At 40.2% G+C, this 27,218-nt stretch overlaps 1 protein-coding gene across 1 annotated transcript in view; it reads right to left on the minus strand.

Annotated features, from left to right (window-relative positions):
• Positions 1 to 2: 2 nt before the first annotated feature.
• cers1 (ceramide synthase 1) overlaps positions 3 to 27,218 on the minus strand; it is a 35,777-nt gene continuing 8,561 nt past the window's right edge. Inside the window, exons 2-7 of the mRNA XM_074667736.1 lie at positions 11,003 to 11,162; positions 6,861 to 7,041; positions 6,575 to 6,736; positions 6,226 to 6,373; positions 5,948 to 6,108; positions 3 to 4,187 (exon numbers count right to left, since the gene is read on the minus strand). Coding sequence (XP_074523837.1) covers positions 4,145 to 4,187; positions 5,948 to 6,108; positions 6,226 to 6,373; positions 6,575 to 6,736; positions 6,861 to 7,041; positions 11,003 to 11,162 — 855 coding nt within the window. The 3' untranslated portion in view covers positions 3 to 4,144. The remainder of the gene's footprint in view (positions 4,188 to 5,947; positions 6,109 to 6,225; positions 6,374 to 6,574; positions 6,737 to 6,860; positions 7,042 to 11,002; positions 11,163 to 27,218) is intronic.

Raw genomic sequence — 27,218 nt, forward strand, 5'->3', positions numbered from 1 at the left:
TGAAAAGAAAGAAACAAAGAGCCCGTGTTTTGTTTACTGGCATGTTTTATTTTATGGGAAAAATAATGAAACAATAACATTGGCTGAATGGTATTAAAATTGCGTTACAAAAGAGCAAGTACGTGTCTTTATCAAGTGATCAAATTCAGTTTGAAAAGTTAGGGCAATTTTCATCGATTACAGCACGCATCAATGGTCGTAGAAATGTGCATCGTTAAAATACAATTTAAATTAATAAGAGTTTTTAGTTGTTGATTCTTCTAGAAAGTAATAAAATTTCCCAAATTCTCCCTTCCCTTTTCTAATTTTGATCTACGACTGAATAATAAAAATAATACTAATAAATTACAGTGCAATTTATAAGAAATACCTGCAGGGCTATTCTGCCTCTTCCTCGACCAGCTTTCCTCCTCATCCTCACCAGCTCCCACAAACACTTCCTTCATAATTTGAGTGGACAGTTTGGCACAATCAAGCTATTTGTAAAGATTGTTTGTGTCATTTTATAGCCAAGCCTGTGAGCTTATTCAGACAGACAACTCTTGTGTCATATTCAGTGTAAATACATCCAACACAGCCTTTGGAGTTAAAGTGGTAGAGACTAGTGTCGTTCATCGAATCGTCACTCCCTGATCTTCTTTGTTCTGATCCTAATGCATGCAAACAGAAAGAGAAGAGGCCAGAGAGCAGGGATTTAACATGCATTACTTTCTGTACAACAGTTTTCTCAGCTACTAAGAACTACTTTTCACCGTTACTTTGTGGTTTGTTTGTGTTGATAGTTTCATATAAACATCCTCTGCAGCCTGATGAATAAACCAGGAAGTGATGAGGTCAGGGTTAACATGATTAATATAATTCACTCCCCCTACGATAACACAAGTTTGTTTAAGGGTGGCCCTTGGGATGCTGCATTACACATGGCTTAAATAACCTATCTCTTACTATCTACAGCTGTACTCAATACTTGATTCTGATTGGCTGACTGACTATCAACCAAGCAACGCCACAGGGACGATCATTCTATTCATATCTTTAGAGGAATCTGGCACATTTAACCTCCTGCTCACCCTATCAGGCACCAATTCACTAAACATTAACCCTTACTGCCAAATCTCCGGGCTGAATTGACACACCAAGTGATGCTACTATCTCATCTTATCTTGTTATCTGGTCTGGTTTTAAACAAGTTGCCATGTTCAGAGCTGGGACATCATAAACCACCGGTTGTGTTCCAGGTGAGTTGTCTGCCTGAACGTAGCTCCCTCAGCCGCTGATTTCTAAAACTTTAAACAAAGATGATATATATGGGCCAATGTTGTGTAAATCATTTCAACAGTTATCATCCAAATCAATTTACAATATAATAATAATAATAATGATAATAATAATGATAGACAGCCTCATTTTTTTCTTTCAGGGTGGACTACTTTTGTGTCTCGTGGGAGCAGTTGGGGTAGGCGACGTGGATTTAATCATCTGTTTGATTGAGCTTCATTCACAGGTGAAAGTAAACACCTGAAATGATACAAAATCATAATTTCATGTGTTGCCATAAATCAGCCAATTGACATACTGCGCCCCAAAATTCCTTCATTTCCTATAAATCCTTATGTACTGATGATATATTTCTGTCGCCCACCCTCTGTATTAGTTCCTGTTTAACACGTCACATCACAGGACAGTTTGTGGCATGACACAGTGGGAGGGGTTAAAGGTGCACTTCTGCACACAGTACCATATCAGACTGAAGGGACAAGTGACACCTCATCCAGACAACAGGTCTTTGTGGGTTTACTGCAAACGTCACTCCCCTGTCATCTACCATCAATAAAATAAAACAAACAAAAAAAAGATCAAGCTATGGATACTCTAGTCTCACAGTTGAGTGTGCAGGAAATTTCCTGCCATAACACCATGCTAGTAAAACCTGTTAGCCGCAGGGCTGGGATATATTACACACAGTAACATGTCTGATAGAGCATGTCACTTACAGTACAGGTGTAGAAGGACGACAGTCAGAGGAGTGTGTAAATGAGCCAGCATTCAGATTTGACGGAAGAGATCTGAGACCCAATCCAATTTGTAATGTAGATGAACATAACAACACTCCCTGGTCCCTAGACACATCTGATTTGAGCAGACTATCACCGATTCATCACACACAGCAGAAAATAAAACAACACAACTGGAATACCAACAGTGCTCTCAGAAGAAAACAAAAAACAAAAAAACAGCAGCAATTCCAAAAAAAAAAAACTTCACAATAACCTGAACTACGTCAACAATAGTGATAGTTTAACCTAGAATTAAAAAATAGTTTGTACTTCCCCCAGCGAGGGGATTGTGGAAGACAAACAAAACTAAAAACAGACGTTTCTTCTATGCATGGACAACATCTGCGGCCTGCTCCAGCAGCACAAGCATGCTGTTCATCGAAACAAGAGCTTGAATTTGATCGAGAAGATTGGAAGAATAGAAACATCCCTTATTTATTACATGTGCAGCAGCTGACTCCACAAACACACACACAGTAAACCAGAGAAACCAATCCAATGAAGTAGGTCCCTTTTCACTGTAGTTGAATTTTCATGTCTTGAATTATAGAAGTCAAAACTGGTCCCATGTGCGGGACTTCTCAGACTTACATCTCACTGATGTGTGTGTTGAGGTATATCTTGAACATCCAGTTTCAAACACCTTAAAAGGGTTTATCACGAACTGGTTTCAACATGTGTTGAGTAGCCCCTGCTGCTTCACAAAAGATCACTTTTTGAATGAGTTCTGGACATAAATACAGACATAATGATTACATAGCAAAAGAAATTTTCTTCTTTGTTTGTAAGACAATTTCATAGCATATTTCCAAAATCATTCGTTGTCATGCATTCCTGAATACCATAGTGTGTGCATACATAATGTTTTTTTCATACTGATTTTTATCTTTACACAGGTCTGGGCTATTGATATCATTTTCCTGAACCTGATAGCCACCACCAACCATGGATCTTATCTTATAAACATTATTCAAATCTGTATTGTTTAAACAAATGAAATCATGATGATGATGATGATGCTGAAACCCAGTCAATCAATTCAAGCTATTTGCTGTCATTAAACCAGCAATCAGCTTGTACGCCTTCATGTCAGTGCAGCAACAGACATTTGCGACACAGAAGAAAGACTAAAAAGATTTTCTACACAAGAGAATCATTCTTACGATCGTTGATCATGATAAGAAGAGATAAAAAGATCAAAAAGATCAAAAAAATTAAAGCGAGAGGTGAAATGTTGTGAAACAAAAGTTAAAAAGCTTCAGCTACATCCATACTCTCCAGCTAGCAGACGCACATACCTACACACATTATTGTGGCTTTTTAATACACACTAATGGACGCAAGGTGGGGGCATGGCTGTGTGGTCGCCACCACCGACTTGTGCAATGATATGGAAATCAATACATGTGGTGAAACAGCACCAGACAATGCAGCCCAGTTCTCTGGCTGTCAGAGTGATGCTAAGACTTTGTTTCCCATGTGAGTCCTGTTTTTTTCTTCATGTCTGGAGTCAGAGGGGATGGATGGAGTTTTTTAGAAGAGTAAAAAGAAGAAAGGAATTCTTTAGGAAACATGTTTCACTGACAGCGAACACAGCGCACCTTTTAGAATCAGCATATTGCTTGTTTACCAGGAACGATCCCTGTAAGTCTAAGAGTCTACAGAACCACTACGCGCCTGAACACTTTCTTTATCTGGGTGCTGCAGGGTGCTGCTGCTCAGGGTGACCACGATAATTACTCCACCCATTACAACAATATGTGACAATCACAGACCAACTCTCACTCAAACTGGTTTGTTTCTACTGGATCTATCCAACGTAAAGTTAGCAACAATAAGACAAAAAGTCACCTGAAATAACATTCACAGTGCTCTAATAAAAAAAATATCAGTGATGAAATGAAATGTTCTAAACAAATTAAAAGAGTAAAAATGTATCGCAGCCTAACTTGTTTTTTTTTTTCCTTTCTTTTCTTTTTGTGACGCTCTTCCCTTCAGATTCGTTCAGAGCACGAGCAGTCCAAAGAGGGTTTCTTGTCTTGCTTGTACTTGCAGCCCATTGCCAGGTGGTGGCGAAGGAGAGCCTGTTATAGATGCTTCTCCTTGGTGATCCCGTTCTGCACGTGTTTCCTTCATCAGAGAGGAAGAGAACAGAGGGTCAGGGAGCTGAGCGTGAACAAACGAACAAGTTGTGGACAGGGAGAGGAGAGAATAAGCTTGTCAGGTAAGGTGATCAGCAAATGTGAGGCATTAGCAGGCAGGGAGGATATCAGCAGGGTTCAAGGCCAGGAAGATAAGGTGAGCCACATAATCACATCTCCATATGGTCTCAGGCTCTTTGATCCTATCTACCTGTGAGGGCCACTGCTTGCACATGCTCGGTGAGAGTTCTGTGCTGTTTCAGCACTGACACCTGCTGTGAGGCAGGAGAAAGTGCTTAACCTGCTTCTGCCATTACTGTTTTAATTGTTATCCAAAAATAAAGCCAAGGATGAGTCTGTTTTTTTTTTTTTTCATAACCTTAACAAGGAGAAAAGTGCTTGAGGAGTTTGTACTCTTTAGGGTCTTGAGGATGGTCAAAGGCTGTCATGACAATCAGCACAGAGATGATAGAAGGACACCTGACAGTCAGAGAGGGGGCTAAAGGCAGCTTGTCAGATAAAGACAGAAGAATCCCTGACCCCAGATAAAACACACAAACAGATAGAGTTTGTTTTTAGTCGAGTTAGCACTTCTTATTTGTTTAAAGCTCACTATTGCGAAGTGCTGTACACTCATTGACACTCAAAGAGATCACTGTTACACAATGCCATAGCTTCAGATATTTAGAGCTTCAGAAGAAGTAGCGTTAGTTTAAACAATTATTCACGTTTTCATTAATGTAGGCCTGAAATACGGGGGGCTCCAGCTGGTGGCTGCTACTATTACGCTTTAGTACTCTACTACAAACACAGATGATGGATCTCATAGCACAGTGCAGCCTGCAGTATGAGATGGAGGTAAAGTTGTATATGGTTTCTGACATGTGGATGTAAACCTGCAAGGAAGACTGAAAGCTGGTGATGCTAGCTCTGCTCATGATAGCCACACTCACTCAGTGATCTTGTGCTTGCTGTGTGAAATAAATTGTGCTCTGTTTGACTGCTTTCTTGGCCTTAAGCTGGATGGTTAGTCCAAATCTACATTTCTGTAAGATTCAGACATTAATGGCTCTGCAATGGCTGTTAGGTTGAGAAACAATCTTGAGTGTACAAACAACTGGCCTATTTTATTCATGATTCAAAAGGGTGTAATAATAGGTAGCTAACATACACAGGGCTAAAGCTATTGACCATATTAAGCTGAGTTAGCAGCTAACAATAGCTCCTCTCACTTCAGTGTCAATTTGAAAATAATTGAATGCTAACACACTTGACTATGTCTTTGATTATACTAGCTTAGTGTTAACATATTGTACCATGTTGATATTAGCATTTAGCTCAAAAGCTGTTCAAAGTACCATCTCCCAGATCTACTAGCAGTACTGTAGCCTAAAGCTAGTAAACATGGCTGGCTCAAACACTTATAATGATCTTGAAACTGTGTTTATATAATATTTTCATGAGTAAAGCTAAGTCCTCAGTCTTGTAGCACTTTGTTTTCCTTTAAAATCAGAACTTCACACTTGTGTGTGAAAATCTGTTACTCTGCAACAGGCCTACTCAATGATTTATTAATGTGGAAACTCTACAAATAGCACCTTAAACTGCTGCTCTGGTCTTCTGCCAAACCTGCTGCGAGTAAAAACAAACTCAACATTTGTAGTGAAAATCTGCCCAGAAGTTGGCTGGTGATATTTTTTCAGCGCAGAGGTCTCTCTGTCAGATTAAACAAACAGTAGTGAAACTCACCCCTGGGCAGAGATGTGATGTCCAGCATCATCATCATTGTTTTCTGCCTTCGGCTCTTTGAGCAGGCCTGCTGCCGTCTTGTTGCCGTCCTCATCCTCGTACTCCCTGACGTCGTTCACCTCTTTCATTTTTAACACCTTCACCACGAAAACCACAATGAACTGCACAGGACAGGAGTAGAAATCAGGGAGGAGAGCATATTGTTTCAGTATTTAAAAAGGTTTCACAAAAACAAAGAAAATCTTTGGATTTGACTGAAATGACAAACATGTCCTCACCAGGAACCAGTAGATGTTCATGAGCAGCAGAGCCAAGAGGAGAGCATTGAAGAAGAAGTAGAAAGGAATGCCAGGGACAGACTGGAGGCTGGATACACACGTGGCATACAGCACTTTGAGAGGGAACCAGTAGAGACGGAACCAGAACCTGAGGGATGGAGACAAAACAACAACAAACAGAAGTCTCATTACTGCTTTTTTTCTTAAATATACCCGAAAGCTAGCTAGGAACAAATGAAAGTATCTACCAGCTGCCAAGGCAACAAAACATTTGACTTTTAAGGAAAACAACCAGAACAAGGGGGAAAAATGAGTCAGAAACAAGGTTTGTGTTTCCATCAAGCCTCACCAAGTGATGCTGAAGCTGACTGAGCCCATGTTGGACAGCACATCATTAAGCAGGTAATACCCTCCTCCTCTGGACTTCAGATACACATTGAGCTTGGTGAACTCCAGCTGGATGTCGTTGATGTCGTGGAGGAACAACACCAGAATCCCAACATTGTGGTATCTAAAGGTCAGGAAAATATGCAGGGTATCTTTCCAACATTTCTTTTGCACTCAAAGATGCATCTATGGGTAGAAACAGCAAACTTCCAACAGTTTTTCCAATAAACAAAATAAAGATGAAATACCTGAAAGCGTAGGAGAAGATGATGAGTGCCAGAGTGATGATGTGGTGCACCACCATAACAGCTGAGTCCTTCCTCCATGCGTCCATGTACACTGTAGCGTAGATGGAGTGACCGTAGAAGCTGCCTTGGATCAGGTAGGCTATGGCGATGTCTGTAGGCACTGACATACCACTCTTCCAGTCTTGAGAGAGAAAGGGAACGGGAGAGGTTAGAGACTGAAATGTGCAAGGAGTGGATTTAAGATTTGAGCCTTCAAATGAAACACAAGTCATGAGCATCCCAATAATAAATAAAAGGAGATAAATAACTTTGTTTTGTTTTATTTTCACTATGAAGCCTTTTACTTTGACTGAATTAGATGGTTGTTCACTACCATTGGGGTTGTGTTTTATCAATTTGTCCTTGTTTTCACAAGAATCAGGGGGTTTACCAGTCTTTGCTGCATTTCAGAATAAAAACACTACTTTCAAGGAATTCATTATTGTAATTTATAAGTTCTATATTTCCCCAACATCTATACTGTGAAATTTCATCCACAACTCAATCTTACTGGAGAATGTGTCGCTGAAGATTTCAAGGTATCTGGATAAGGCCTCCCATATCTTGACACTGTCTTTTGTAACAACAGCCTTCATCACATGACTGTGCCTGAAAAATGTGGTAACAGTCTACAGGTGGCACTACAGCAGCATTAACAATTTTAAAAGCTGTGGGTCTGTGACCTCAGAGTGAGCCTTGCCTCACCTAAAATAGTCGACAGCTCATCTATGTTTACAGTACGTGCAATGTTCAAAGATGATGGCTGAGGTGAGCTCATTACCTCAATATGCTCCACACACAACTGAAATGAACCTAAATGTAGAAAAAAACCACATAGCTACAGCAGAGGTCTCCACTTCCTACAGCAGACAGCAGAGTATTTATAAACACTTTACTGTTTTATATTCGTATTTTACTCTCTGTCTCAGAATATGTTTTCTTAGCTTGGGCTCTGAGATTATTGCTTACATAAAAAGCACAAGAATTTATTAGATCAAACTTCAATCACAGAAACACCAACAGATTTATATAGTTACTAAATTAACTCGAGTTAGGGGTTACTTTTGCAAATGCGTGAAAATTTCGAGCTCTAACTGAATTCATGAGATACTGAATGAATGAAAAAGAAAGTTCATCACAGTATTAGTGACCAACTTGACATCAAAATTAAGCCTCTCAGAAATAAACTTAAGTAATAAAATCCTCTTAAAGGCATTGGGCACATTCTACTTTTGTAGCTTATATTGTGCAGGCATTGAAAGACAGACAGCTGAATTCCCACATAATAAAATACCTACCCTGGGAAAAGTAATGAAGGGTTTTCTTTCCTAGGTATGTAAACCATTTGGGGATAAATAAAGTTTAAGAAATATCCTCAAATGCAGCACCAGTGACTTCTGTTAGGGTAAGAGGATACCAGATGTATAGGGTCAGCTGGGGTAGTTCATATGGACGGATCACATTTAACCCCCTGAGACTTTCAGAGGGTTTCTCAAGTACTGCAGGCAAAACAAAAGGCCAAACGTATGTTCCTCTCATGTCTCAGAAACCTGTCAGACGTTAGACGGAAACTTTCTCCTCAGATGTTTGACTTTAGTTTGTCTCTAGCAGGATGGGGTTACACTTGGGCCTTGTGTAATGTTTATTGATCAGACCTTCCGTCATTAAACATTGAGAGGAAGGCTGCTAGATGGATCACAACACAGGAGCTGCCAAGAGGAGGCATGGGAACTAGAGACCTTTTTTTCCCTCTCTTCCAAAGACTGAACCTTTTTCTCTTCAAGTCTTTCTTCTGAATACAAAAAACTAAGCCCCTCTTCACTTCTGCCAACATTTTACTTCAAATTCTCACACTTTTCCAAACTCTTTCTCTTTTTAACTCCCCGTCTCTCCGTGTCCCTTCCTCTCCATCAAGCCATATTACTCTGCCTTTGTGCACATCTCAGGCTGACAGCTATTAGAGGTGATGCGGCTATTAAAGATGAAGCTGGCACTGTCAAGCAGCCTTTACTAGCTCCACTCAAAGGGATGGAGCTGGAAAGGAGCACTGACATCTCCATGTCTGATGGAAGACACAAAGAGACTGTGAAAGACAACCCAACATTATGAGAGTGACGCCCATTACAGATCTATCCCCCATTAGCAACATTAGTCCACAAATTAGGTGCAATTATGCAGATTTTGCTCTTAATTTGTTCATATTTCTGTCATTTTGATAATTATACAACTCCAAAAGAACCATGTGAAGCAATTAGCATGCTCGAAATACTTTGTATGGTTGATTCAGGAGCAGATAGCAATAAGCTAACAAAATGAGACAGTGGGAGTCCGTTTAATTGTGTTTTTGGTCAAGTAAAATATGGCCCTGTCTGAGTGCAGAGGAAACCGGCAGAGGAGCAGGGAGGGGGTGTTTGGTGCATGCGCCCTGGGCTTCTGCTGCAGAAAAACACTGCTGTAGGGGTAATTTCTGCCCTAAACCTTGTGATAGGACCCAACTTGTTCCACCCCGGAGTATCACTTTAAGACTGATTTCCTTATTGAAAGGACTTGCAAGGATCTTCCAAAGATTTAAATGAGGAGAAAGAGATGCTACTGTCCACATCAACCCAAGATAAAACTCATAGAAAAAGTACCTTGTTAAGTCTGTCCAACTGAAAAAGGCTGTGACAAACACCAGGAGAAAACTAGAGGGAACTTGTGTTGTTTTGTGTGTTAGCAAGCTTGTCTTAAGTGGATCACATCAATAGTTTTTTACTCCTTGGTCTGGTAAATAAACACCGACTGTGTAAAACAAAGGTGGTCATTGTACTGGATGCGGACTTGACCTTTCTTTTGGTTGACCTAAAGCTTAGCGTCCTCACTAACAGCTACTACCGTATGTTCCTGACTGTTAGTCAAGTCAGCCACTGCTCTTATTATTGAGACACCCACCCTGCAAGACGCAGCTCTACCACAGGTCATTCCTCCTGTCTGCACTAAGACTCAACAACATAACATCCAATAACTGGACTCGCATCTAAAACCCAGCCAATATTCTTACGGCACAGCCTTTTGCACCTTTCCTCTATACATTAATTCCTTAACTTAACTTAATTTGTTCGGGATTGTACATGGTGTAAATTTTCCAATTCTACATTTATTTTCATTACTATTTCTTGTTTTATCACTGCACTTAGCACTTTGTTTTTACTGCTGCTGTAGTAATAGCTAAATTTCCCTCCATGGGGTTAATAGAATTGTTCTATTCTATTCTATTCCCAAAATTGAGAAACTTGTAGCCTTGATATTTTAAAAACATATGAGTTGTAGCACCCCTCTCAAAAAACGTTTACAAAAAAAACACAAGCTATTAAGACCAAAACTGTTTGTGCCATAAAATAATGAAAATTTAGTTTATTTTTCATTGAGTTTCAAGCAGACATCAAGCAATTGCATTTTTTAGTACTCCTACATTGGCCTAATTATTTAATACTAGAGGCTAGAAAATTATTAGCAGACAATATGAAATCTTATTCATGCAGCTAAGCAAAGTCAAAGCTACCTTTTTGGCAATAGCTTGTTTGCTTTTGCTGTTAAATACCAACCACGAAAATTTATTAATTGGTGTAATCCCTTTAAATCCACCAGCTATTGTAAGCTCGTAAACTAACTATTGTTTTTTGGTTCACTGTGTTATATAGAGTCAACATCTAAGGTTCAACACAAAGGCATACGGCTAATCACTTTATCATGTGTTTGTAATGTCATGATGTAATTCAAGGCCTAAGGAACAGAAGACATGGTTTAATATCACTAGCATCACTGAAAATTAAATAATAGGAGAGAGTGATTCATTCAAGGCTAAGAGTATGCAAGACCCAGCTGGCTGAATATCTTCTGAGCACTGAATTATTTCTATATGAATATATGACAAAGGTATCACTTCACACTCCCACTCTGTCTCCATGGGGAGAAGAGATGGTACTCTGTCATTTATTCAAAGTGACTCCAGCTCCTAATCTCAGTTTAATATTAAGCATGCTGATAGATCATTCTAATTAACTGGCTCTTTTCCCTTAATATTGTGAGTCAACTTATTCATGTAATAGCATTTAATATCTTACTGTAGAAGACAGAGGGTGGGTCGTGGAAAAAAGGGTAGGAGGTAAAGAAGAGCAGGTAGGTGCTGTAGGACCAGGACATGGTGTAGAAGACCAGCTTCCACGCGCTCTCGGGCATCTTGGCAGCATCTTTGGGCAGCAGCCTCCACCACTGTGCTAGAGGCTGTGGAGACAGAGGAAAAATCAGCATCAAAAAGAGGAAGAGGACAGGAAGTGTGAGGAAGTCACTATCAGGATTAAAGCGTCTGTTTCTGTTGGAATGCTGCTGGACGCAGTAGCTGATGAACGAGGGGGGTTTTGTTTCACACAGAAATCTTAATTCAGTACGTTGTGGGACAAACTGTTCTGTTAATTTCTGCTGAAATTAAATATCTGGTTACACTTTTTTTGAATTAAGGTTGTTTTGTTTCATAATGATGGATTATGATGTCTATCTGAAACTTAACCACATCAAATACCCAGAAGAATGAGCAGAGGCACTTAGAGGGAAACCTTAAAAAAGCATTTGGTCAGTTTGACCACAGACATCTTTTAGACAGACTCAAACTGTAACTGTTACACAATATTATCATATACTGTGCAAATATCATACAGTGTAAACCAAAACCAAAAGATGGTGGGGATAAGAGATAAGTGTGTAACAGTTAAGAGCAAAACAACGATCTGTTTTTGAAAGAGTTTAAAGAGAGACAACATCTTCTGCAGTACTGAGGAGTTGAAGAATTCACTTCAGATGATAACAGTCATTATTTAGGAGATTATGAAGAGATCTCACAGAGATTGTGAGATGACCTTCTTGTAGCCCTCTCCCAGGGTTGTCAACAGAGACAGGAAGTTGTTAGATAAAGGCACAGAAGTAATGAACTTAAGTAACATCAACATTTTTACTCCCTTTCTCTTTGTATGTTTTTTTCCTGACTCACTCACTACGTTTACTATACAGTACAAGGTACACGTGATCTTCCAGCAGAAGCAGAAAAGCTTCTTTCACAACCCTCCTCATGGGTTGCTTTGTAAGCAGAAATACAGGAAGTGAGAGAGCAGGCCTCTTCTATGTCCTGATGTAGCCTGATAACAGATCCCTACCTTCTCGCTAGTAGGGACGTGTTGTCTTCCCTCTTTATCTCCTTAGTCTTACTGACCCCTCACTCCCTATTTCTCTTTTTCTTGTGGACTTCATTTCTGTTTGACAGAAGAAAGTCTGGATTGTTCTTTCAATTGAGAGTTGAAATCAATAGCACAACAAAAGAAAGAAGGAAATGCAATAGACACAGGCACACACAAGGAGGCCCAAAGAGAGAAGAAAGAGAAAACAGAGTTACAGTGAGTTAGTCAGGTAGGAGCAGTATGATAGGCAGGTGCTCAGCATTTCAGTCCAGTGCCAAGACAGGAAACCAAACCCAGCACATTGCCTCATAAACAAATGCCCCATACACACACACACAGCACACACACTCCACTCAGAAAGGCAATGAAATGGTGTAACAGGAGGCAGGAAAGTGAAAGTGGTCTGTATCACTAACACAGGTCTCAGTCACTTGTTACCAAGCAGCTCCTCTGCAGGACGTGATCCGAGACGGCTCAGTGACAGATTACATGACAAATTCATGGAGGTAAAAGTAAACCATTCAGTCTTGAAAGTCACACTCACTGGGATTCATGAACTCTTTTATTCTCCTGTTTGCCTCATGTCTTTTTTAAATTCCTTTCCTCTTTCTTTGTCATTGTTTTTTCTTTGTTTCTCTCTTTTTTATGCCGTTTTCTGGATTTGACGTGTCACATATAAGAGAGACAAAACAGGACAGGGGAAGGAAGCTGACAGAGCAACAGTGATGAAAGACAAAAATGTCACAGGAGTCGACTTCTCAGATGTGAAAAAGATGGCATCACACATAGGGCACATGATCCCAGCCGTGGCAGCTGATTGGTTGAGAGCAAAGCAACATGTGGTGAGTGCTCGGCAAGTCATGACCGGGCACAGCGGAGCACAGGACACTCACCACATTCTTTTGAGTCTCTCAGTACATCTGTATCAGTCCCTCTCTGTCTGCGCTCCCATCCTCTGTCTCACTCCCCCTCCTTTCCCCTTCGTGTCTCACCCTTCTCACTCTCCCCTCGTTCTTTCTCTCCCCACCCCTGTGTCTCCCCCCTGCCTGCGACGTTTATTTATAGAAGCCAGCTGTCAGTACAGCACATACCCCCCTCAGTTCTCCATCACATCACCCCCTCAGACACACAAAAGCATAAGCCTACACGTACACAAGGGCTGCGACACACTAGTGGCTGACACATGTTACTGCAAGCACCAGCTGTGCCTCTGCAGCTCATGTCTAGCTGCTTCAACACCACTTTATCTGCTTTCTCACCTCCTGTCTGTCTGTGTCATCATAGAATATCTCCTTTCGTACAGTTTACTCTGTCATGATGAGTGTGTGATTCCTTCTTCTGCTTGTAATGACTGTTTATGGGAATCAGCTTCAAAGGTACAGTATGTGTGCACATACAAGGACTGTGACTTCAACATCAGAGTATCAGCAGAAATTGAAGAGTTCAGGCTCTATGTATGTACACACTCAGTCAACCTAATGAATTATTAATGTTACTGACATTTAACCACTCAAAGGCAGGTGGTGCCAGCTAAAAGGAAGGACTTTGACAATGTTAAGTCGCAGACTCTGTCATGTTGTGTTTAGTGGTGTTAAAAAAATTTAGCAAAATTTTGACTCTTTCCGAGTTTTTTCACGTTATAATTCAAATTTCCACCAAAAAGTTTAAGAAAAAAGTTGCTTTCAGAACATCCCTAGCATATGGAATTGGAGGTGACAGTGTTTCAGTGACATATCTCTTTGTTGACCACACATCTTTACTCTTCTGGGGTTGCAGTGGACAGGAGCTAATCTCAGCTGTAACTGGGAACAAAGTGGGTATACCCTAGACCAGGCATGGGCAAACTACGGCCCGGGGGCCACATGCTGCCCGTTAAACGTTTTAATCAGGCCCGCCGAACTTGAAAAAATCAAATGAATAAACCTTGTTGATGTTTTATTTTCCCTGCAATTCTGATGTTTTCTATATAGAGAGTTCACATTTAATATCAACATATCACACAAACAATTTTGACACAATCTTTTATTATTTTTTGTTTTTTCATTTTTAAAACCAGGACAGAAAAAAACGTGTTTTTCTGTTTTTCTGTAATTCTGTTTTTCAGTCTTGGTTTTAAAACAGAAAAACAAAAAAACACGTCAGTTTTTTCGTTTTTTTAGATTTTGTTTTGAAACAGAATCATGAAAGAACGAACCATACACGGATTAAAAATCCCATTATTATTCCATTCTCTCATATTCTAACTTCAAAACAAAATCAAAACAGCGAAAAATAGACCGTTACGTGTTTTCTGATTTTTGAATTGAAAACGAGAAATTGAATAACAAGTCGTTATCCTTTTTCCGATTTTGGATTTTAAAATGGATGTGGAATGAATGAATAATACCCTGATAGTTACTAAAGCACTCCATCCATCTGCTCCTGGTCCAGCCCCTTTGTCAAATGTTAGAACCCATTGTGGCCCACGAATCAAAAAGTTTGCCCACCCCTGCCCTAGACCGGTCACCAGCCCAACACAGGGCTAACATGTAGGGACAGACAACCATTCCCACACAAACACACTCACACCTACAGATAATTCAGAGTCGTATTTAGAGAGAACTTTAAGTCCCCAATCAATGAGGGCAGAAGCCGCAGTACCCGGCGTACACTAAATCCAGAAAAGCACCTGCCTGGCTGTGGATTTGAACTAAGAACCTTCTTGCTGTGAGGCACAGTGACAACCACAGGCAGCCCTCCCTTGGTCCCAAAAAAGTGGAGAAATAACTCAAGTTACTTTGAATGGAGAGGCGTTCAAAACAACCATGAGAGATGAAAAACACTTAGCACAAAGGGTCAAAGTGCTAATCTAAACCATAAAAAACCATGACTAATGTCTGATTCAGAGTACAGCACAAGTTATATGTCATCACATTTGGTCTGTGAAACACACAGATATTGTTTAGACATTTAAATGGTAATAAAAATAGCAAATGGTGAAGTCAATTTATTCTTTTGAGTCAAATTTAACTCACCTTTAGTCATAGGCTCCACTTTTTGCTGTGAGTTTTTTTTTTTGTTTGTTTATGTCTACTGTGGATTTCACAGTGACACTTTTCCTGTTTGTTTTCACATGTGGTTCCTGCTTTATTTTTTAGTTCTTGCTCCCAGTGTGTTTAAGTTAGTTTGACCTCTTGCCCTTGTGTTTCCCTTCTGATTGCACTCAATGGTTACACCTGTGTTGATTTACCCAGAGTCCATTGAGGCCTTGTACACACGTAGCTGGGTATTTTCAAAAACAAATATCCCCCCAATTAGTTTTTAAAAACACCTTTGTCCACACACAGTGGGCAAATCTAATCATCCGATCAGAGTGAGCCCTCACCATTCAGCTATGATGTTTGAGAACCAAAAACTCTGTTTACCGGTGAAACCACAAAACCTGAGTTTTCCACAATCTTCACTTTGGCTTAAGTTTTCAGAAAACATCGTTTTTAGTGACGTAAAACTGCAGTTTTGTGTGGATGACAGGCGTAAACCTATAAAAATATATGTGGTTTCCTATATATCCAGCTACGTGCGGACATAGCCGAGGTTAGTTTGGCCTCTTGCCCTCGTGTTTTCCCCCTGATTGCACTCATTAGTTACACCTGTGTCAATTTAGTCTTTGGCTGTTTTCCAAACCGCCTACGACACTAGCAGTACCTATTATTTTGGCTGATATTCAGTATGTAGTAGGTAGTATGCGAAAACTTGCAAAACCTGCCGTATACTAAAAATTCCCAGATGTCCTACTGATCCAGGAAAATTTCTCAGTATGCAACGGACCAGTCTACCAGGCATACTTTTTCCCACAATGCACGGTGCTAACGCAGTTTGTCCATGCGGGTGGCAGGTTTTGGTGAATTACTGCCATCTACTGGAATGAGTCGGCATTACAATTGCAACACAACACTAACGTTAGACGTCCATGAGACAGAAGTGAAGTGATGCAAAAGAAACATTAGGAAATCTTGTCACTTCCAGTCTTAAAAGAGGTGATGACTTATACAAATTCATTAGCCTTTATAAATCACTAATTTACTTTTTAAAGCATAAGTAGATTACGTAGAAGTGCTTTTCCATCAGCTGTAAAAAATAAAAATCCCTTTCAGATTTATTTTCAGTAAACAACCTAACTTTTGGTGCAAGATTAGAAATCAAGTATGATGATACTGTGTGATATGATTAACAAAATAACTAAAACAGAGAGATCTGCTCATAGATTGTTTTGTACATTTATAATAAAGGCGAAAAAACATCATCTGTAGCTCCGCTTCTGAAACTGGAAACCAGAGTGGTATACTACAAAACAGGCCCAACAGATCAGTCATACTACATACTACATACTACAAGCAAAAGCAGTAGGTAGTATGTAGTTCCTACTACATACTTATTCACATGTAGTATGTAGTAGGTGGTTCGGAAAACAGCCATTGTGTTTCTTCACTTCTCCATCAGTTTGTCTTGTCTCTTTGTCACGCCTTGTGCCCTGTTCTTTTTGAGATTTTTTCTCCTGTGGGTTTGTTGTTCATGTGTTTTTCTAGGAGTTATGGGACTCTGGGTTTTTGGATTCTTGGATCCCTCCTCTTGCCTTTGTTGCAGCAAATCTGACACCTTTCCCAAAACTTACAATTCCTGCATTTCCCATTACATCTTTTCTCATCACTGTACTGTTTCCGGAGCATCACCTTGCTTCTTGATGACATTCAGTTCCAATGTTGGGTCCTAATTTTAGGAATGAATACACTCCAAATCAAAGCAAATTGGTCATCTGCTTGTAGCCTGAATGACCGAGCAGCACCAGGGGCCAGACTTTTCTCTGAGCTTCACAGAACAGTGTTTGTGGTTGTTTTGGACAGAGGCAGACCACCTCTGTATATATTCTGGTCCAGGCCTTTAAGCGATCAAAACCACACAACAGGGACAGAATCTTGTTTCAAATGCAGATTGTGAGAGATTATAACAGCCTGCCAATGGCTACATTCTTGTTTCTCTGTGCCAGCCAGCCCACCATCATGCTGTGTCCCATCCACCCACTCTATCTACTCCTTTACTTTTCTATGCCAGTGCACAGAGTGGGGGTATAGTGGGTCAAGGACACAGAGATAATCCACTCGCCCTCTGTCGGAGAAATGACAGGGCCTTGAATTACACTCAGCTGGGACCTATGACTGCTCAACAGTTCTCCCCCTCCTCTTCCTCTCTCTCTGACAGACTCTGGCTGATCTTGTTCCTCTACTTCAGGGCATCGTTTGGTTTCATCCCACTGTCCGAAAAAAGGGAGAGAAGTGGTCGTGGAACATAAGGAGAAGAGGAAATTACACAGGCAGTGTATGAAAGTGACAGAGTCAGTGTGAAAGCGACTTCACCACTAATAAGTGGTTCCCTTAGCAACCGTGCAGTGATGCTGGCAAAACCCTACATCATGGCTTAAAATGACCTCCATCTTCTTCCCACTCCAGCCCTTCCTCATCCATCATTTCTTTTTTTATTCCCTACTTGTCTGCAGCTGCACCCCTCTCACACACAGAGTCTCTAAAAGTTCTCAGTTTCCCCTCTCTGCCCTTGCTGTGAGCGAGTGATGAGAGCAGAGCGGGTGAATGGACTCCACTGGTCTGTTGCATAAGAAAGTAAACTGGGCCAGTGAGTCAGGATGACCGCTCATCTGTGGATCTGCTCAATAAGGCTCACATTCCCATTCACCCTCTTTAAGTCCTCAAGCCACGCCCAGCTTCTTTCTCTCTTTTAACCTGACGTCACTCTCTCCGTCTTAGAGCTCTGACTGACACAGTTTCCCTCCCTCTGTTGTGTCAAAATCTTTCCTTTAGACTGTGACAAATAGGATTTAAGGCTGCTAATCTGATGGACGATCAGAGTTCATGACTGCATTTACACACCCTAATATCAGATGTACTTTTTGTGGTATAGAACATTTCTGGAGCTTTAAGCCACTCTGAAGGCCATTTCATCACTACATCAAATATTGCCATCATCACTCATCTCCTCTTCTTCACCTTCAACCACCCCTTAAAATGACCTCACCATGAAGGGACATCTGTTGTTTGAGATTGAGTTCTTGCTTTCGATGGAGGTATAGGGCTCAAGAAAGCACTTTGACTGCTGAATTTCTGTATAGCTGGGAACTCTGATCATGTTTGCTTGTTTGTTTGTCATCACTGTGTTCGAAATTTAACCCAGGGGATCCCAATCCACTGGCAAAATCAAAATACCACATATTTTTAAATGACTAGCATTTACAAACTATTTGTCCAAACCAAAAAGACAATTTCAGCTACATGTCTTCTTTGGAAATTTGCAGGAAACAAACTGTTTGAGCTAAATTCTGTAAAAAAAAAAAAAAAAACACAAAAAAAAACTCTACGCTGCTTACTGCTTTTAGCAAGCCCTAAATGATGGACATACACTCTGTATTCCGTTGAATTTTGCCTCCCATTGCATTGTCTTGCAGGCATAAAAATTCCTGCTTAGAGCTACTCAGCACTCTGTCTCATTAATTGACAGAAGCTACTTTGCAAATTGGCATGATGCCTCTGCGTTGTAGACTGTAAATTGTGTAAATAGTTGTGACAATACAGACTGTAAATGGTTTAAATAAGTGTTCACAGCTTGTATTAATGCTGTAATAATTACTGCAGTTTGATTATGTTATACTCCTAAGTAGACATTGTTGAGTTACATCTGACTCTAGCCATGGTTGTCTTGAACCCATAGAGGTGCAGGTGAAAATATTGCTGTTAAAAAAGAGACCACAGTGAGTAGAAATATGATAAGAAAGTAAATGTAAATTTAACTTACCATTTAAGTAAATGATAAGTAAAAAACAATCAGAAACTGCTTGGAATCCTTGAGGGTTAAAGTTCATAATAGGAGAAGTTAGTTCACCGGGGCTGTTTCTTTTTACACAGCTTACAATATTCAAAACAAAGGCAATGTTCAATGTTATTAAATGAAACTGTGGGCTTTTTTTAAACTCATTTTTGGGGATTTTATGCCTTAATAAGATGATAGGATAGGGGACAGAGGAGGAAACTATGCAAAAAAGATTGAGAATGACAGGCTGTGAGTCAGATTTGGACCAAGGCAGACAGCTTTGAGAACCATACTCCCTGTACATGTGAGGCCCACTTAAACCAGTGTGCCAAACCTCTGCCTCTTGACTAGTTTACAGTAAAACATTTTAAAAATCTGAAAACCAAGCTGATCATGTCTTGCTGGAAGCTGGATAATTATGGTGTGATACTTCAACCAAGTGGTTCTCTACTGAACCTGATCCTGATCGTCTAGGCCCACCAGCATCTTTTGGATGACTGTCTTTACCATTGACTACAAATTAGAGGCATTATGAGGACTATCTAGAGTCCCTAATCTCCCATGAACACTATCACCCACTGTCGTAAGGACAAAATAAATTTTCAGCAGAGAATAAGACGGTTCATGCAGCTTTACTGCTAAACTTAGCCAGCTGGTGTGGTTTCATCATAGAAATGCTCAGTCTATGTGTCATAAATAGATTCGCATTCTCTCAGGAAAATATCAATTTTCAGGTGGTCATCTTAAAGGGGACATATCATGCTTGTTTCTCCTTTTCACTATGCCAGACTAGGAAGCCTGTAAAGAATTTCTGCCCTCAGTACAAGTCATTTAGTTCCTTCATTGCCCCACAATCGCGTTCTCAATATCCTCATTTTAGGCCATTCTGAAGATCTCGTTGAAACGCTCCGTTTCAAGAATGACCTCCAGTAACCTCGCAATGTCACAGCCCTTTGTGCTCTGATTGGTCAGTTCTATTAGAGGGGCGGAGGGGGTAGAACCAGGGGGGCGGTTTTTGCAGCATGGCAGTATTTACAAAACGCTGAGGAGTAGATCGAGTGAGTTTGCTGTTTGCCAAAACTTCACCGTAAGGCATTAATAGCACTGATAAAATGGCAGAGTGTAGGATACGTCCTTTTGTATTGGACCCCGAGTCAGACCTGGACGGTTCTGCAGCTCAGGAGGAAGAAAATCAACCTCCACACAGATCATCTCAGGACGCTTCAGTGTGGTGAGTCAAACCGGTACTGTAACATGTATAGTTTATACGAGGAAACATAGGCAGACTTCACCAATAAACTATTTCTATAACAGGGCTCCATCCTGCTCCTTCACTTTTCTCTGTCTGTTTTATCCATAATGCTGAAAGTGTAGTCTAAAGATCGCCTCTACCGTCAGTTCGTCACTATGTTATTACCGCTCTTATACTCGGCTCTTGGTGGGTGTTTCCCTCGGTGGCGGTTGTGTGACTGACATCACAGAGGAGGAGCTGCTTTATCAGATTACTCCAATAAAAAGAAAGGATCCTCGTGTCTTCATGAAGGTTGAAATCTTGAAGCCAAATGTCAATGACCTATTTTCAGAGGCATCAAATCTTATTCTAGGAAATCAGACAAAATACAATATCTAATTTTTTGAAAATTCAGGGGGTGAAAGGTCTTGTTTTCAACTTTATTTTATATGCAAGTATTAAATCATGGATCAGCATGATATGTCCCCTTTAAATTGTGTATTATGAGAAGGTAAACGACTATATAGATGTGTGACGATATAAAGATCAGTTATTAATTCCTCCCATGGCCTTAAACATGGACACCTTGCCTCCATTTCCTTCCACTGTGATATCTGAAGCCAAATTACTGGCTCGATGAGCACAACATATTACACAGCCAGAGGTATGAGCATAAGCGATGTGACTGTTAGAGCTGTGGGACTGATGTCACACCCTTTTGGCTCACCAGAACACACATTTAAATTTCTAATAAAACTTCCAAGATCCCTCAGGTGAGTACAGTCCACAGCATAACAGATTGTTGTGTTGATTAAAGCAGATGATTATGTTTTCTATTATCATTCTGTTTCTCCTCTGCTGATCCAATAAAAACGCTGCATGATATTTTCAAACTCAAATAACAAGTTTAAACCAGTTTTTGTTTTTGTTTTCACCTTCTTTGGTCCCTTTTATTACTGTAGCAAGATAGCTAGCCAGTTATATAGGAAAATGACATTCTGGGTTACACTGACTCAACTCTGATTGGATCAGGGACTATTCCTGTTCCACTGCTAAAAAGAGAGTTGCCATTGATAATTTCATCAAAGGATTTAAAGTTCATCAGCAAAACAGTTTTAATGTGAGCATTTTAATTTAACGGTTTTGAAGTACAAAGTAAGGAGGCAGCTAGGAAAAAAGTGAGTCTAACATAGGAAATACAGAGGCCATAGGAAGGCATTTCAAAGAGTGGGGAGGGATTAGGGAACACAACAGCATCCACCTTCATTGATTAAATTCCATCAAGCGTACCTTAATGCATGTCATAACCTATCATCCTGCCTCCCTCCCATGTTTCCTGTCTTCAGCACATGCCAGTACAGAGTATGATGTCTTCTCTGTCTCTCTCTGTCTCCTTCCTAATCACTCCAGAGCACTATTGTTTGGTAACAGCCGCTTTTCCCCTCATGACCCCCTCACTCACACATCCTGTCTGTGTCCTGACTGAAAGCATGATGGGATGAGTCAGCTGTTAAATCTTACATGCCTCACTGAGAAGAAACGACCACTAATGACCGACATTCTGTGAGAGTGACGGATCGATCATCTCACCGTGACTGCAGAGCACAGGGAGTGGCTTAGCAGAGAATAAAACTAGTCATACTGAGAGGGAATTTACATGGGATGATGGATCTCTGCCACCGCTCGAGGAACGAAAGATCCCAAAACGGGATGTGCTCATACATACTACATTTGTGACATCATGTGGAACCAGAGTCTGTCCAGAAGGAATCAGCTCTTGGGGGCTGTGGTCTGAACATTCTGTCTCCGTTAACCAGGACAAAAAACAGCAAAGCTCCAACAAGTCTTCTTCTGTTGGTTTGAAGTGGACACAGTCATGGAAAATTTGATGAGTCTTCTACCTGTGTTGGTTATGTTTTTCTCTCACCTCAACAAGACATTGGGATGGAAATTGGACCGGTTCCAACTAGTTTGAGCCATTGACATCATTTGTCTTCGTAACTAATGCTCCCTTATTAAAGCCTTCCCTTTGGTTCTGAGTGCCTTGTCACACAATGACATCGTGCATCATGAGAGGAAGCCAGCACAATTAACAAACAAGACATTCAGGAAGTAATCATGGTGGACAGGAGACAGAAGCGGTCTAAACTGCAGGTTAATGTATGCAAAAATGATGCCGACAGAGCACCATGCAGTGTTTATGACTGATTCCAAGCAAAGACAGAGCAACAACAACAAACTGGAATATTTGCTAACACAGCACAGCATTGGGGGTGTCATATATTTGTATATTTACTCTACTGGGGTGATTCTGTCATTTGGTGAGTTTTATCTGATGGTTGAAACACGAAAAAATGATGTCACATATATTTAAAAAAATTTTGTAGTCAGGACAACTGCAGTGCTGTGCTGTCGAGTCATCAGACTGATATTTAAGTCCTTAGGACCACTGTTTCAACTTAACCTACCAACACTGAGCCTTTTAGATAATTACAATACACATTTTTGCTGTAGCTTAAACACAGTATGAGTGTAATGACCTAACTTTAACTAACATTTTATTCTGACTGGTCCAGTGGGCATGTCAGTAGATTTAGACTATCAATGAAATTAGTGCACAACCCTGGATTGAGTCACAAGTCCTGAAAATCAAGGCTGGAGTTGTGCTTGAGTCTGAATCCTGCACGCAAGTATTACAACACAGTAGGGGGTAGAGCTAATTGCTTTGGCCCTACTTTTCCAGAGCTGTCACGGCATCGATCTTTCTACAAAGTCAAACAATCAGTGAGGGAAAAACCCTTTAATCTTATGTTTTTCACTATTTTGTACAGATTATTTTCCCCAAACTCAAAATTTATCATTGCTGGGGGCAATATTGGTACATGCTGAGTAACAGTAAATTAGCGTTTTAGACCCAATCAAGCTTTTCACTTGGTGTGTATGTGAAGCTAACTACATACAACATGTCACAGGGCGGCATCATGGGTGGGCCCAAAGGTCTCAGGCCGACCCTTAACTTTTCTTATTATTTTTATATATAAATTTTACAATAGGTTTAAAAAGAGCATAGTAAAATTTTGTCACCTGTTCATATTGTTAGTGTTAGATGGTCTGTTTTTGTAGAATGAGCCATGTTTTTTCGCCTGTTGGAAAAAAAAGCTTTATGTGGGTGGGATCAGAACATTATTTCAGGAAAGACTGTAGATTTTTATTTATTTTATTCAACCGTGGTCAATGTCCTTGCTCTTACAGCTTATCATAATCTGTAGTGGTGTTGCCTACTGGTGCATTAGAGCGTCACTTTTTGGTCAGTACCATAGAGAGTGATTGCAGGTAGATCTGTCTGATGCAGCAAAGGGTAAAAATGCAAATTAAGGTGGAAAAAGCAACCAAATCTGCTTTAAAGCCACACATGGTAACATTATTGTCAGTCATTTTTATTAATTAAATTAACAATCAACAAACTTTTGTAAGTGAAGACCCAGCCAAAATTTGTCTGACCCACCCAAAACTGAAATCCTGGCTCCGTCCCTGGCGTGTCATATGGGTGTTTCTCAATATTAGACCTGATTTGCCTAAAAACACACGATAACCAGGCGCACTACTGTAGCAGAGCAAACTAATTTGCAAACAGGTATGTGACTGAATGATTACTCGCCTTTATGCAAAAGTGACAAGTAACCTCGATTTATGACTGACTGAGCATGTCAGCTCTCTTTACACAGTGATTACGACACTGAGCCTTCTGAAGCTCACAGACTAGGGATAGGTACCTTTCACGTTTGAAATGACACGGTACCGATGCCCAGTACCTGGCAATCAGTACCGGTACTCAGCAGTACCAATTTTCGGTACTTTTTTGTGTTTCTGTGGTAAAAATACCAATTTGTTTAGTAATAAAATGCTTTTTTTGACTACACATATTTATTCTTAATTAAATAACCTTGCAATGCTGTGTTCATGTCCAGCATGGAAAATTGGCTACCCTTCAACCCCCTCACAGTAACAAGTATGGATTTAGGTACCTAAACATAGTACCTTTTGGTTTTACATGAACCGGTACCTAGGGCTTGACAATTAATCGGATTTAAATCGTGATTTCAATTTTGCAATCTGACAATCATAAAAACAATATAATCGAGGAAAAACAATTAATATGCCACACAGTGTAGATGTAGTTCCTGTGCTTCATAGCTCTTCTGTGTTCCATGTGCAGCCACAGCGAGTGTGTGTGACTAATGTGTATCAATAATACTGTATGTGCCACTTGCTGGTTATTAAAAGTTGTGTTTAAATCAGTACTGAAGTTTTTGAATAAATGAATAATTGTGTATATTAATTGTGATTTCAATATCACTTAAGATAATCGGGATTCTTATTTTTACCATAATCGCCCAGCCCTACCGGTACCCGGTACTTTTGAAAGAATTCAGTCGGTACCTATAAAAGTACCTGATTCGGTACTCATCCCTATCACAGACCAAACAAATTAGCAGGTGAGCAGACCAGGTTACCTTTTTCATTCAAAAAAGAAAAATGTGCAACATAGCTTCAGTTCAAGAAAGACAACGTTTAACAATCATGAAAATGTTTAAAATACTATGGATTACATGGCTCTAGACATCTTCAGTGCGATGTAACACCTCACTGAAGTGTGACATGTTTTTTAAACTGCTACACATGACTTAACCTAGCACTGAAAAACAAGTGTATCAAGTCAAAATTAAACATGCAGGGGTTTCAGTTCCTGTTACACAAAAAAAAACATAAAACATATTCAAACCAGGGGATGGTTTCCAAGTCAATCTGGGTTCTGTGTGGGAGCATGAATATGATCAGCGTGAGTGAGTGAGTGAGGGGGCAGATGCACCTGTTGGGAGCAGGTCTACCCTAACAGTGATCCCAGCGGAGACATTAAGCACACACCTACTTGTCAAATTATCTCCAGGGGCTTTAGGGAACATGAGCCTGGCTTTACAACCAAACCATTCACTTTCACTTCTACTATAACAACGTGTTGGTGAGCATCATCATCAAGCTATAGATTGTTTTGTGATTTTATCGTGACTCAGGGTTGTAAAGATGTCTGCTCTGTTGAGACAAACATTATTTTGACGCCCTGTAGCATGTTCCCACATACAGCATAAATAATCTACAACATTACACACAAAACAAGCATCATACAGCAAGATCTCTGTTTGCTGCAGCTGTACACTGAGTTTTTTTATTTTGCTCTAAGGTAGGGGACTCAGGCTCGTGATGTTTGGTCATATGGTTTAAATAAGTGTCAGATGACAACTATTTGCATGCATCTCCTATGTCTTTGCGATGATATACGAGTAAACCGCTATGTGGAAAAACACTCATGTTCTAGTTATGATAAAATAAAAAAATAAGATAAAAAATAAGATAGACAGACTCATTGAAGTGTTGAGATATTCAATCAAGCTGCTCCCTGTTCGAGCCAGCAGACATATGGCTGTCATTCATTATGCACTACCCAAGTCATTTGGCAACACAGAGACCATGAAGGCTGTATGTGTGTGCTGGTATAAATGAGAGTGTGCAGTTTTTGTTCAACAGGCCAATCTATGTACACATCAACAGGCAGCACTTTATGAGCTCACTGTAATTATCCACCCACAGTAGATCCAAGCTAGTTCAAAACACTCAAATGCACTCACATTCATAAACACTCAATAATGTTGACTGCCAGGGATCTGAAAAACTGAAGAATAACTCACTTTCATTTTTCTTTGAGATCCTTTGCAGAAAACGAATGACTCCCTACCTAAAAAAAATCTTAAACTTTAATTGTTTTTATACAATTCAAAAGAAGTCAAGTTTAATAATGACTCACGCTTTGTTTATGAGTGCGCACACATGGGCTAAAAAGTAAAAACAAATGTGAAGAGTGATGAGATGCTTGAAGCAGAGACTGCCCACACAGTGCAGGCGAGGTTGTTGATTTCAGTCAATTCATGATTTAATGATTGGGATGTGCTTTTTCAACATTGGTGTTTCAAAGTCACAAACATCTGTGATAAAACCACCACAAAGACAAACCTGGACTGACACCAGGGATGAGACAGGAAATATGAATCAGTTATGAAGACCCTCCAAATGGAAACCTGCCTGGTGTTTTAAAGGGGACATATCATGCTGATTCGTGATTTAATACTTACATATAAAATAAAGTTGAAAACAAGACCTTTCACCCCCTGTGTTTTCAAAAAATGAGATATTGTATTTTTTATGATATCCTAGAATGAGATTTGATGCCTCTGAAAATAGGTCATTGACATTTGGCTTCTAGATTTCGACCTTCATGACGTCACGAGGATCCTTTCTTTTTATTGGAGTAATCTGATAAAGCAGCTCCTCCTCTGTGATGTCAGTTAGTCACACAACCGCCACCGAGGGATACACCCACCAAGAGCCGACCGAGTATAAAGCTCCCTAGCAGCTCTGGCTAACTTGACTGAGTGCTGGATGCAGGGACTCTGCTCTGCTGAGCAGCTCGGCTTTACATGGTGAATTAGCAGTTAAAACACTGTAGTTTTAGCAGACGTCGTAATACTTGTGAGACTGTGATATTTGCATGCTTGTTCTGACATGCACTGTGAATCTGGACCACAATAATGTTGCGGTAATAACATAGTGACGAACTGACGGTAGAGGCGATCTTTAGACTACACTTTCAGCATGATGGATAAAACAGACAGAGAAAAGTGAAGGAGCAGGATGGAGCCCTGTTATAGAAATAGTTTATTGGTGAAGTCTGCCTTTATTTCCACGTATAAACTCTACATGTTACAGTACCAGTTTGACTCACCACACTGAAGCGTCCTGAGATGATCTGTGTCGAGGTGGATTTTCTTCCAACTGAGCTGCAGAACCGTCTGGGTCTGACTCGGGGTCCAATACAAAAGGACATTTCCTACACTCTGCCACTTTATTGGTGCTATCAATGCCTTACGGTGACGTTTTGGCAAACAGCAAACTCGCTCAGTCTACTCCATTCAATGT

Source organism: Halichoeres trimaculatus, unplaced genomic scaffold (assembly GCF_033239565.1).
Source record: "Halichoeres trimaculatus isolate MK-OKI-2021-1 unplaced genomic scaffold, fHalTri1.1 fHalTri1_scaffold_4, whole genome shotgun sequence".
Lineage (NCBI taxonomy): Eukaryota > Metazoa > Chordata > Actinopteri > Labriformes > Labridae > Halichoeres > Halichoeres trimaculatus.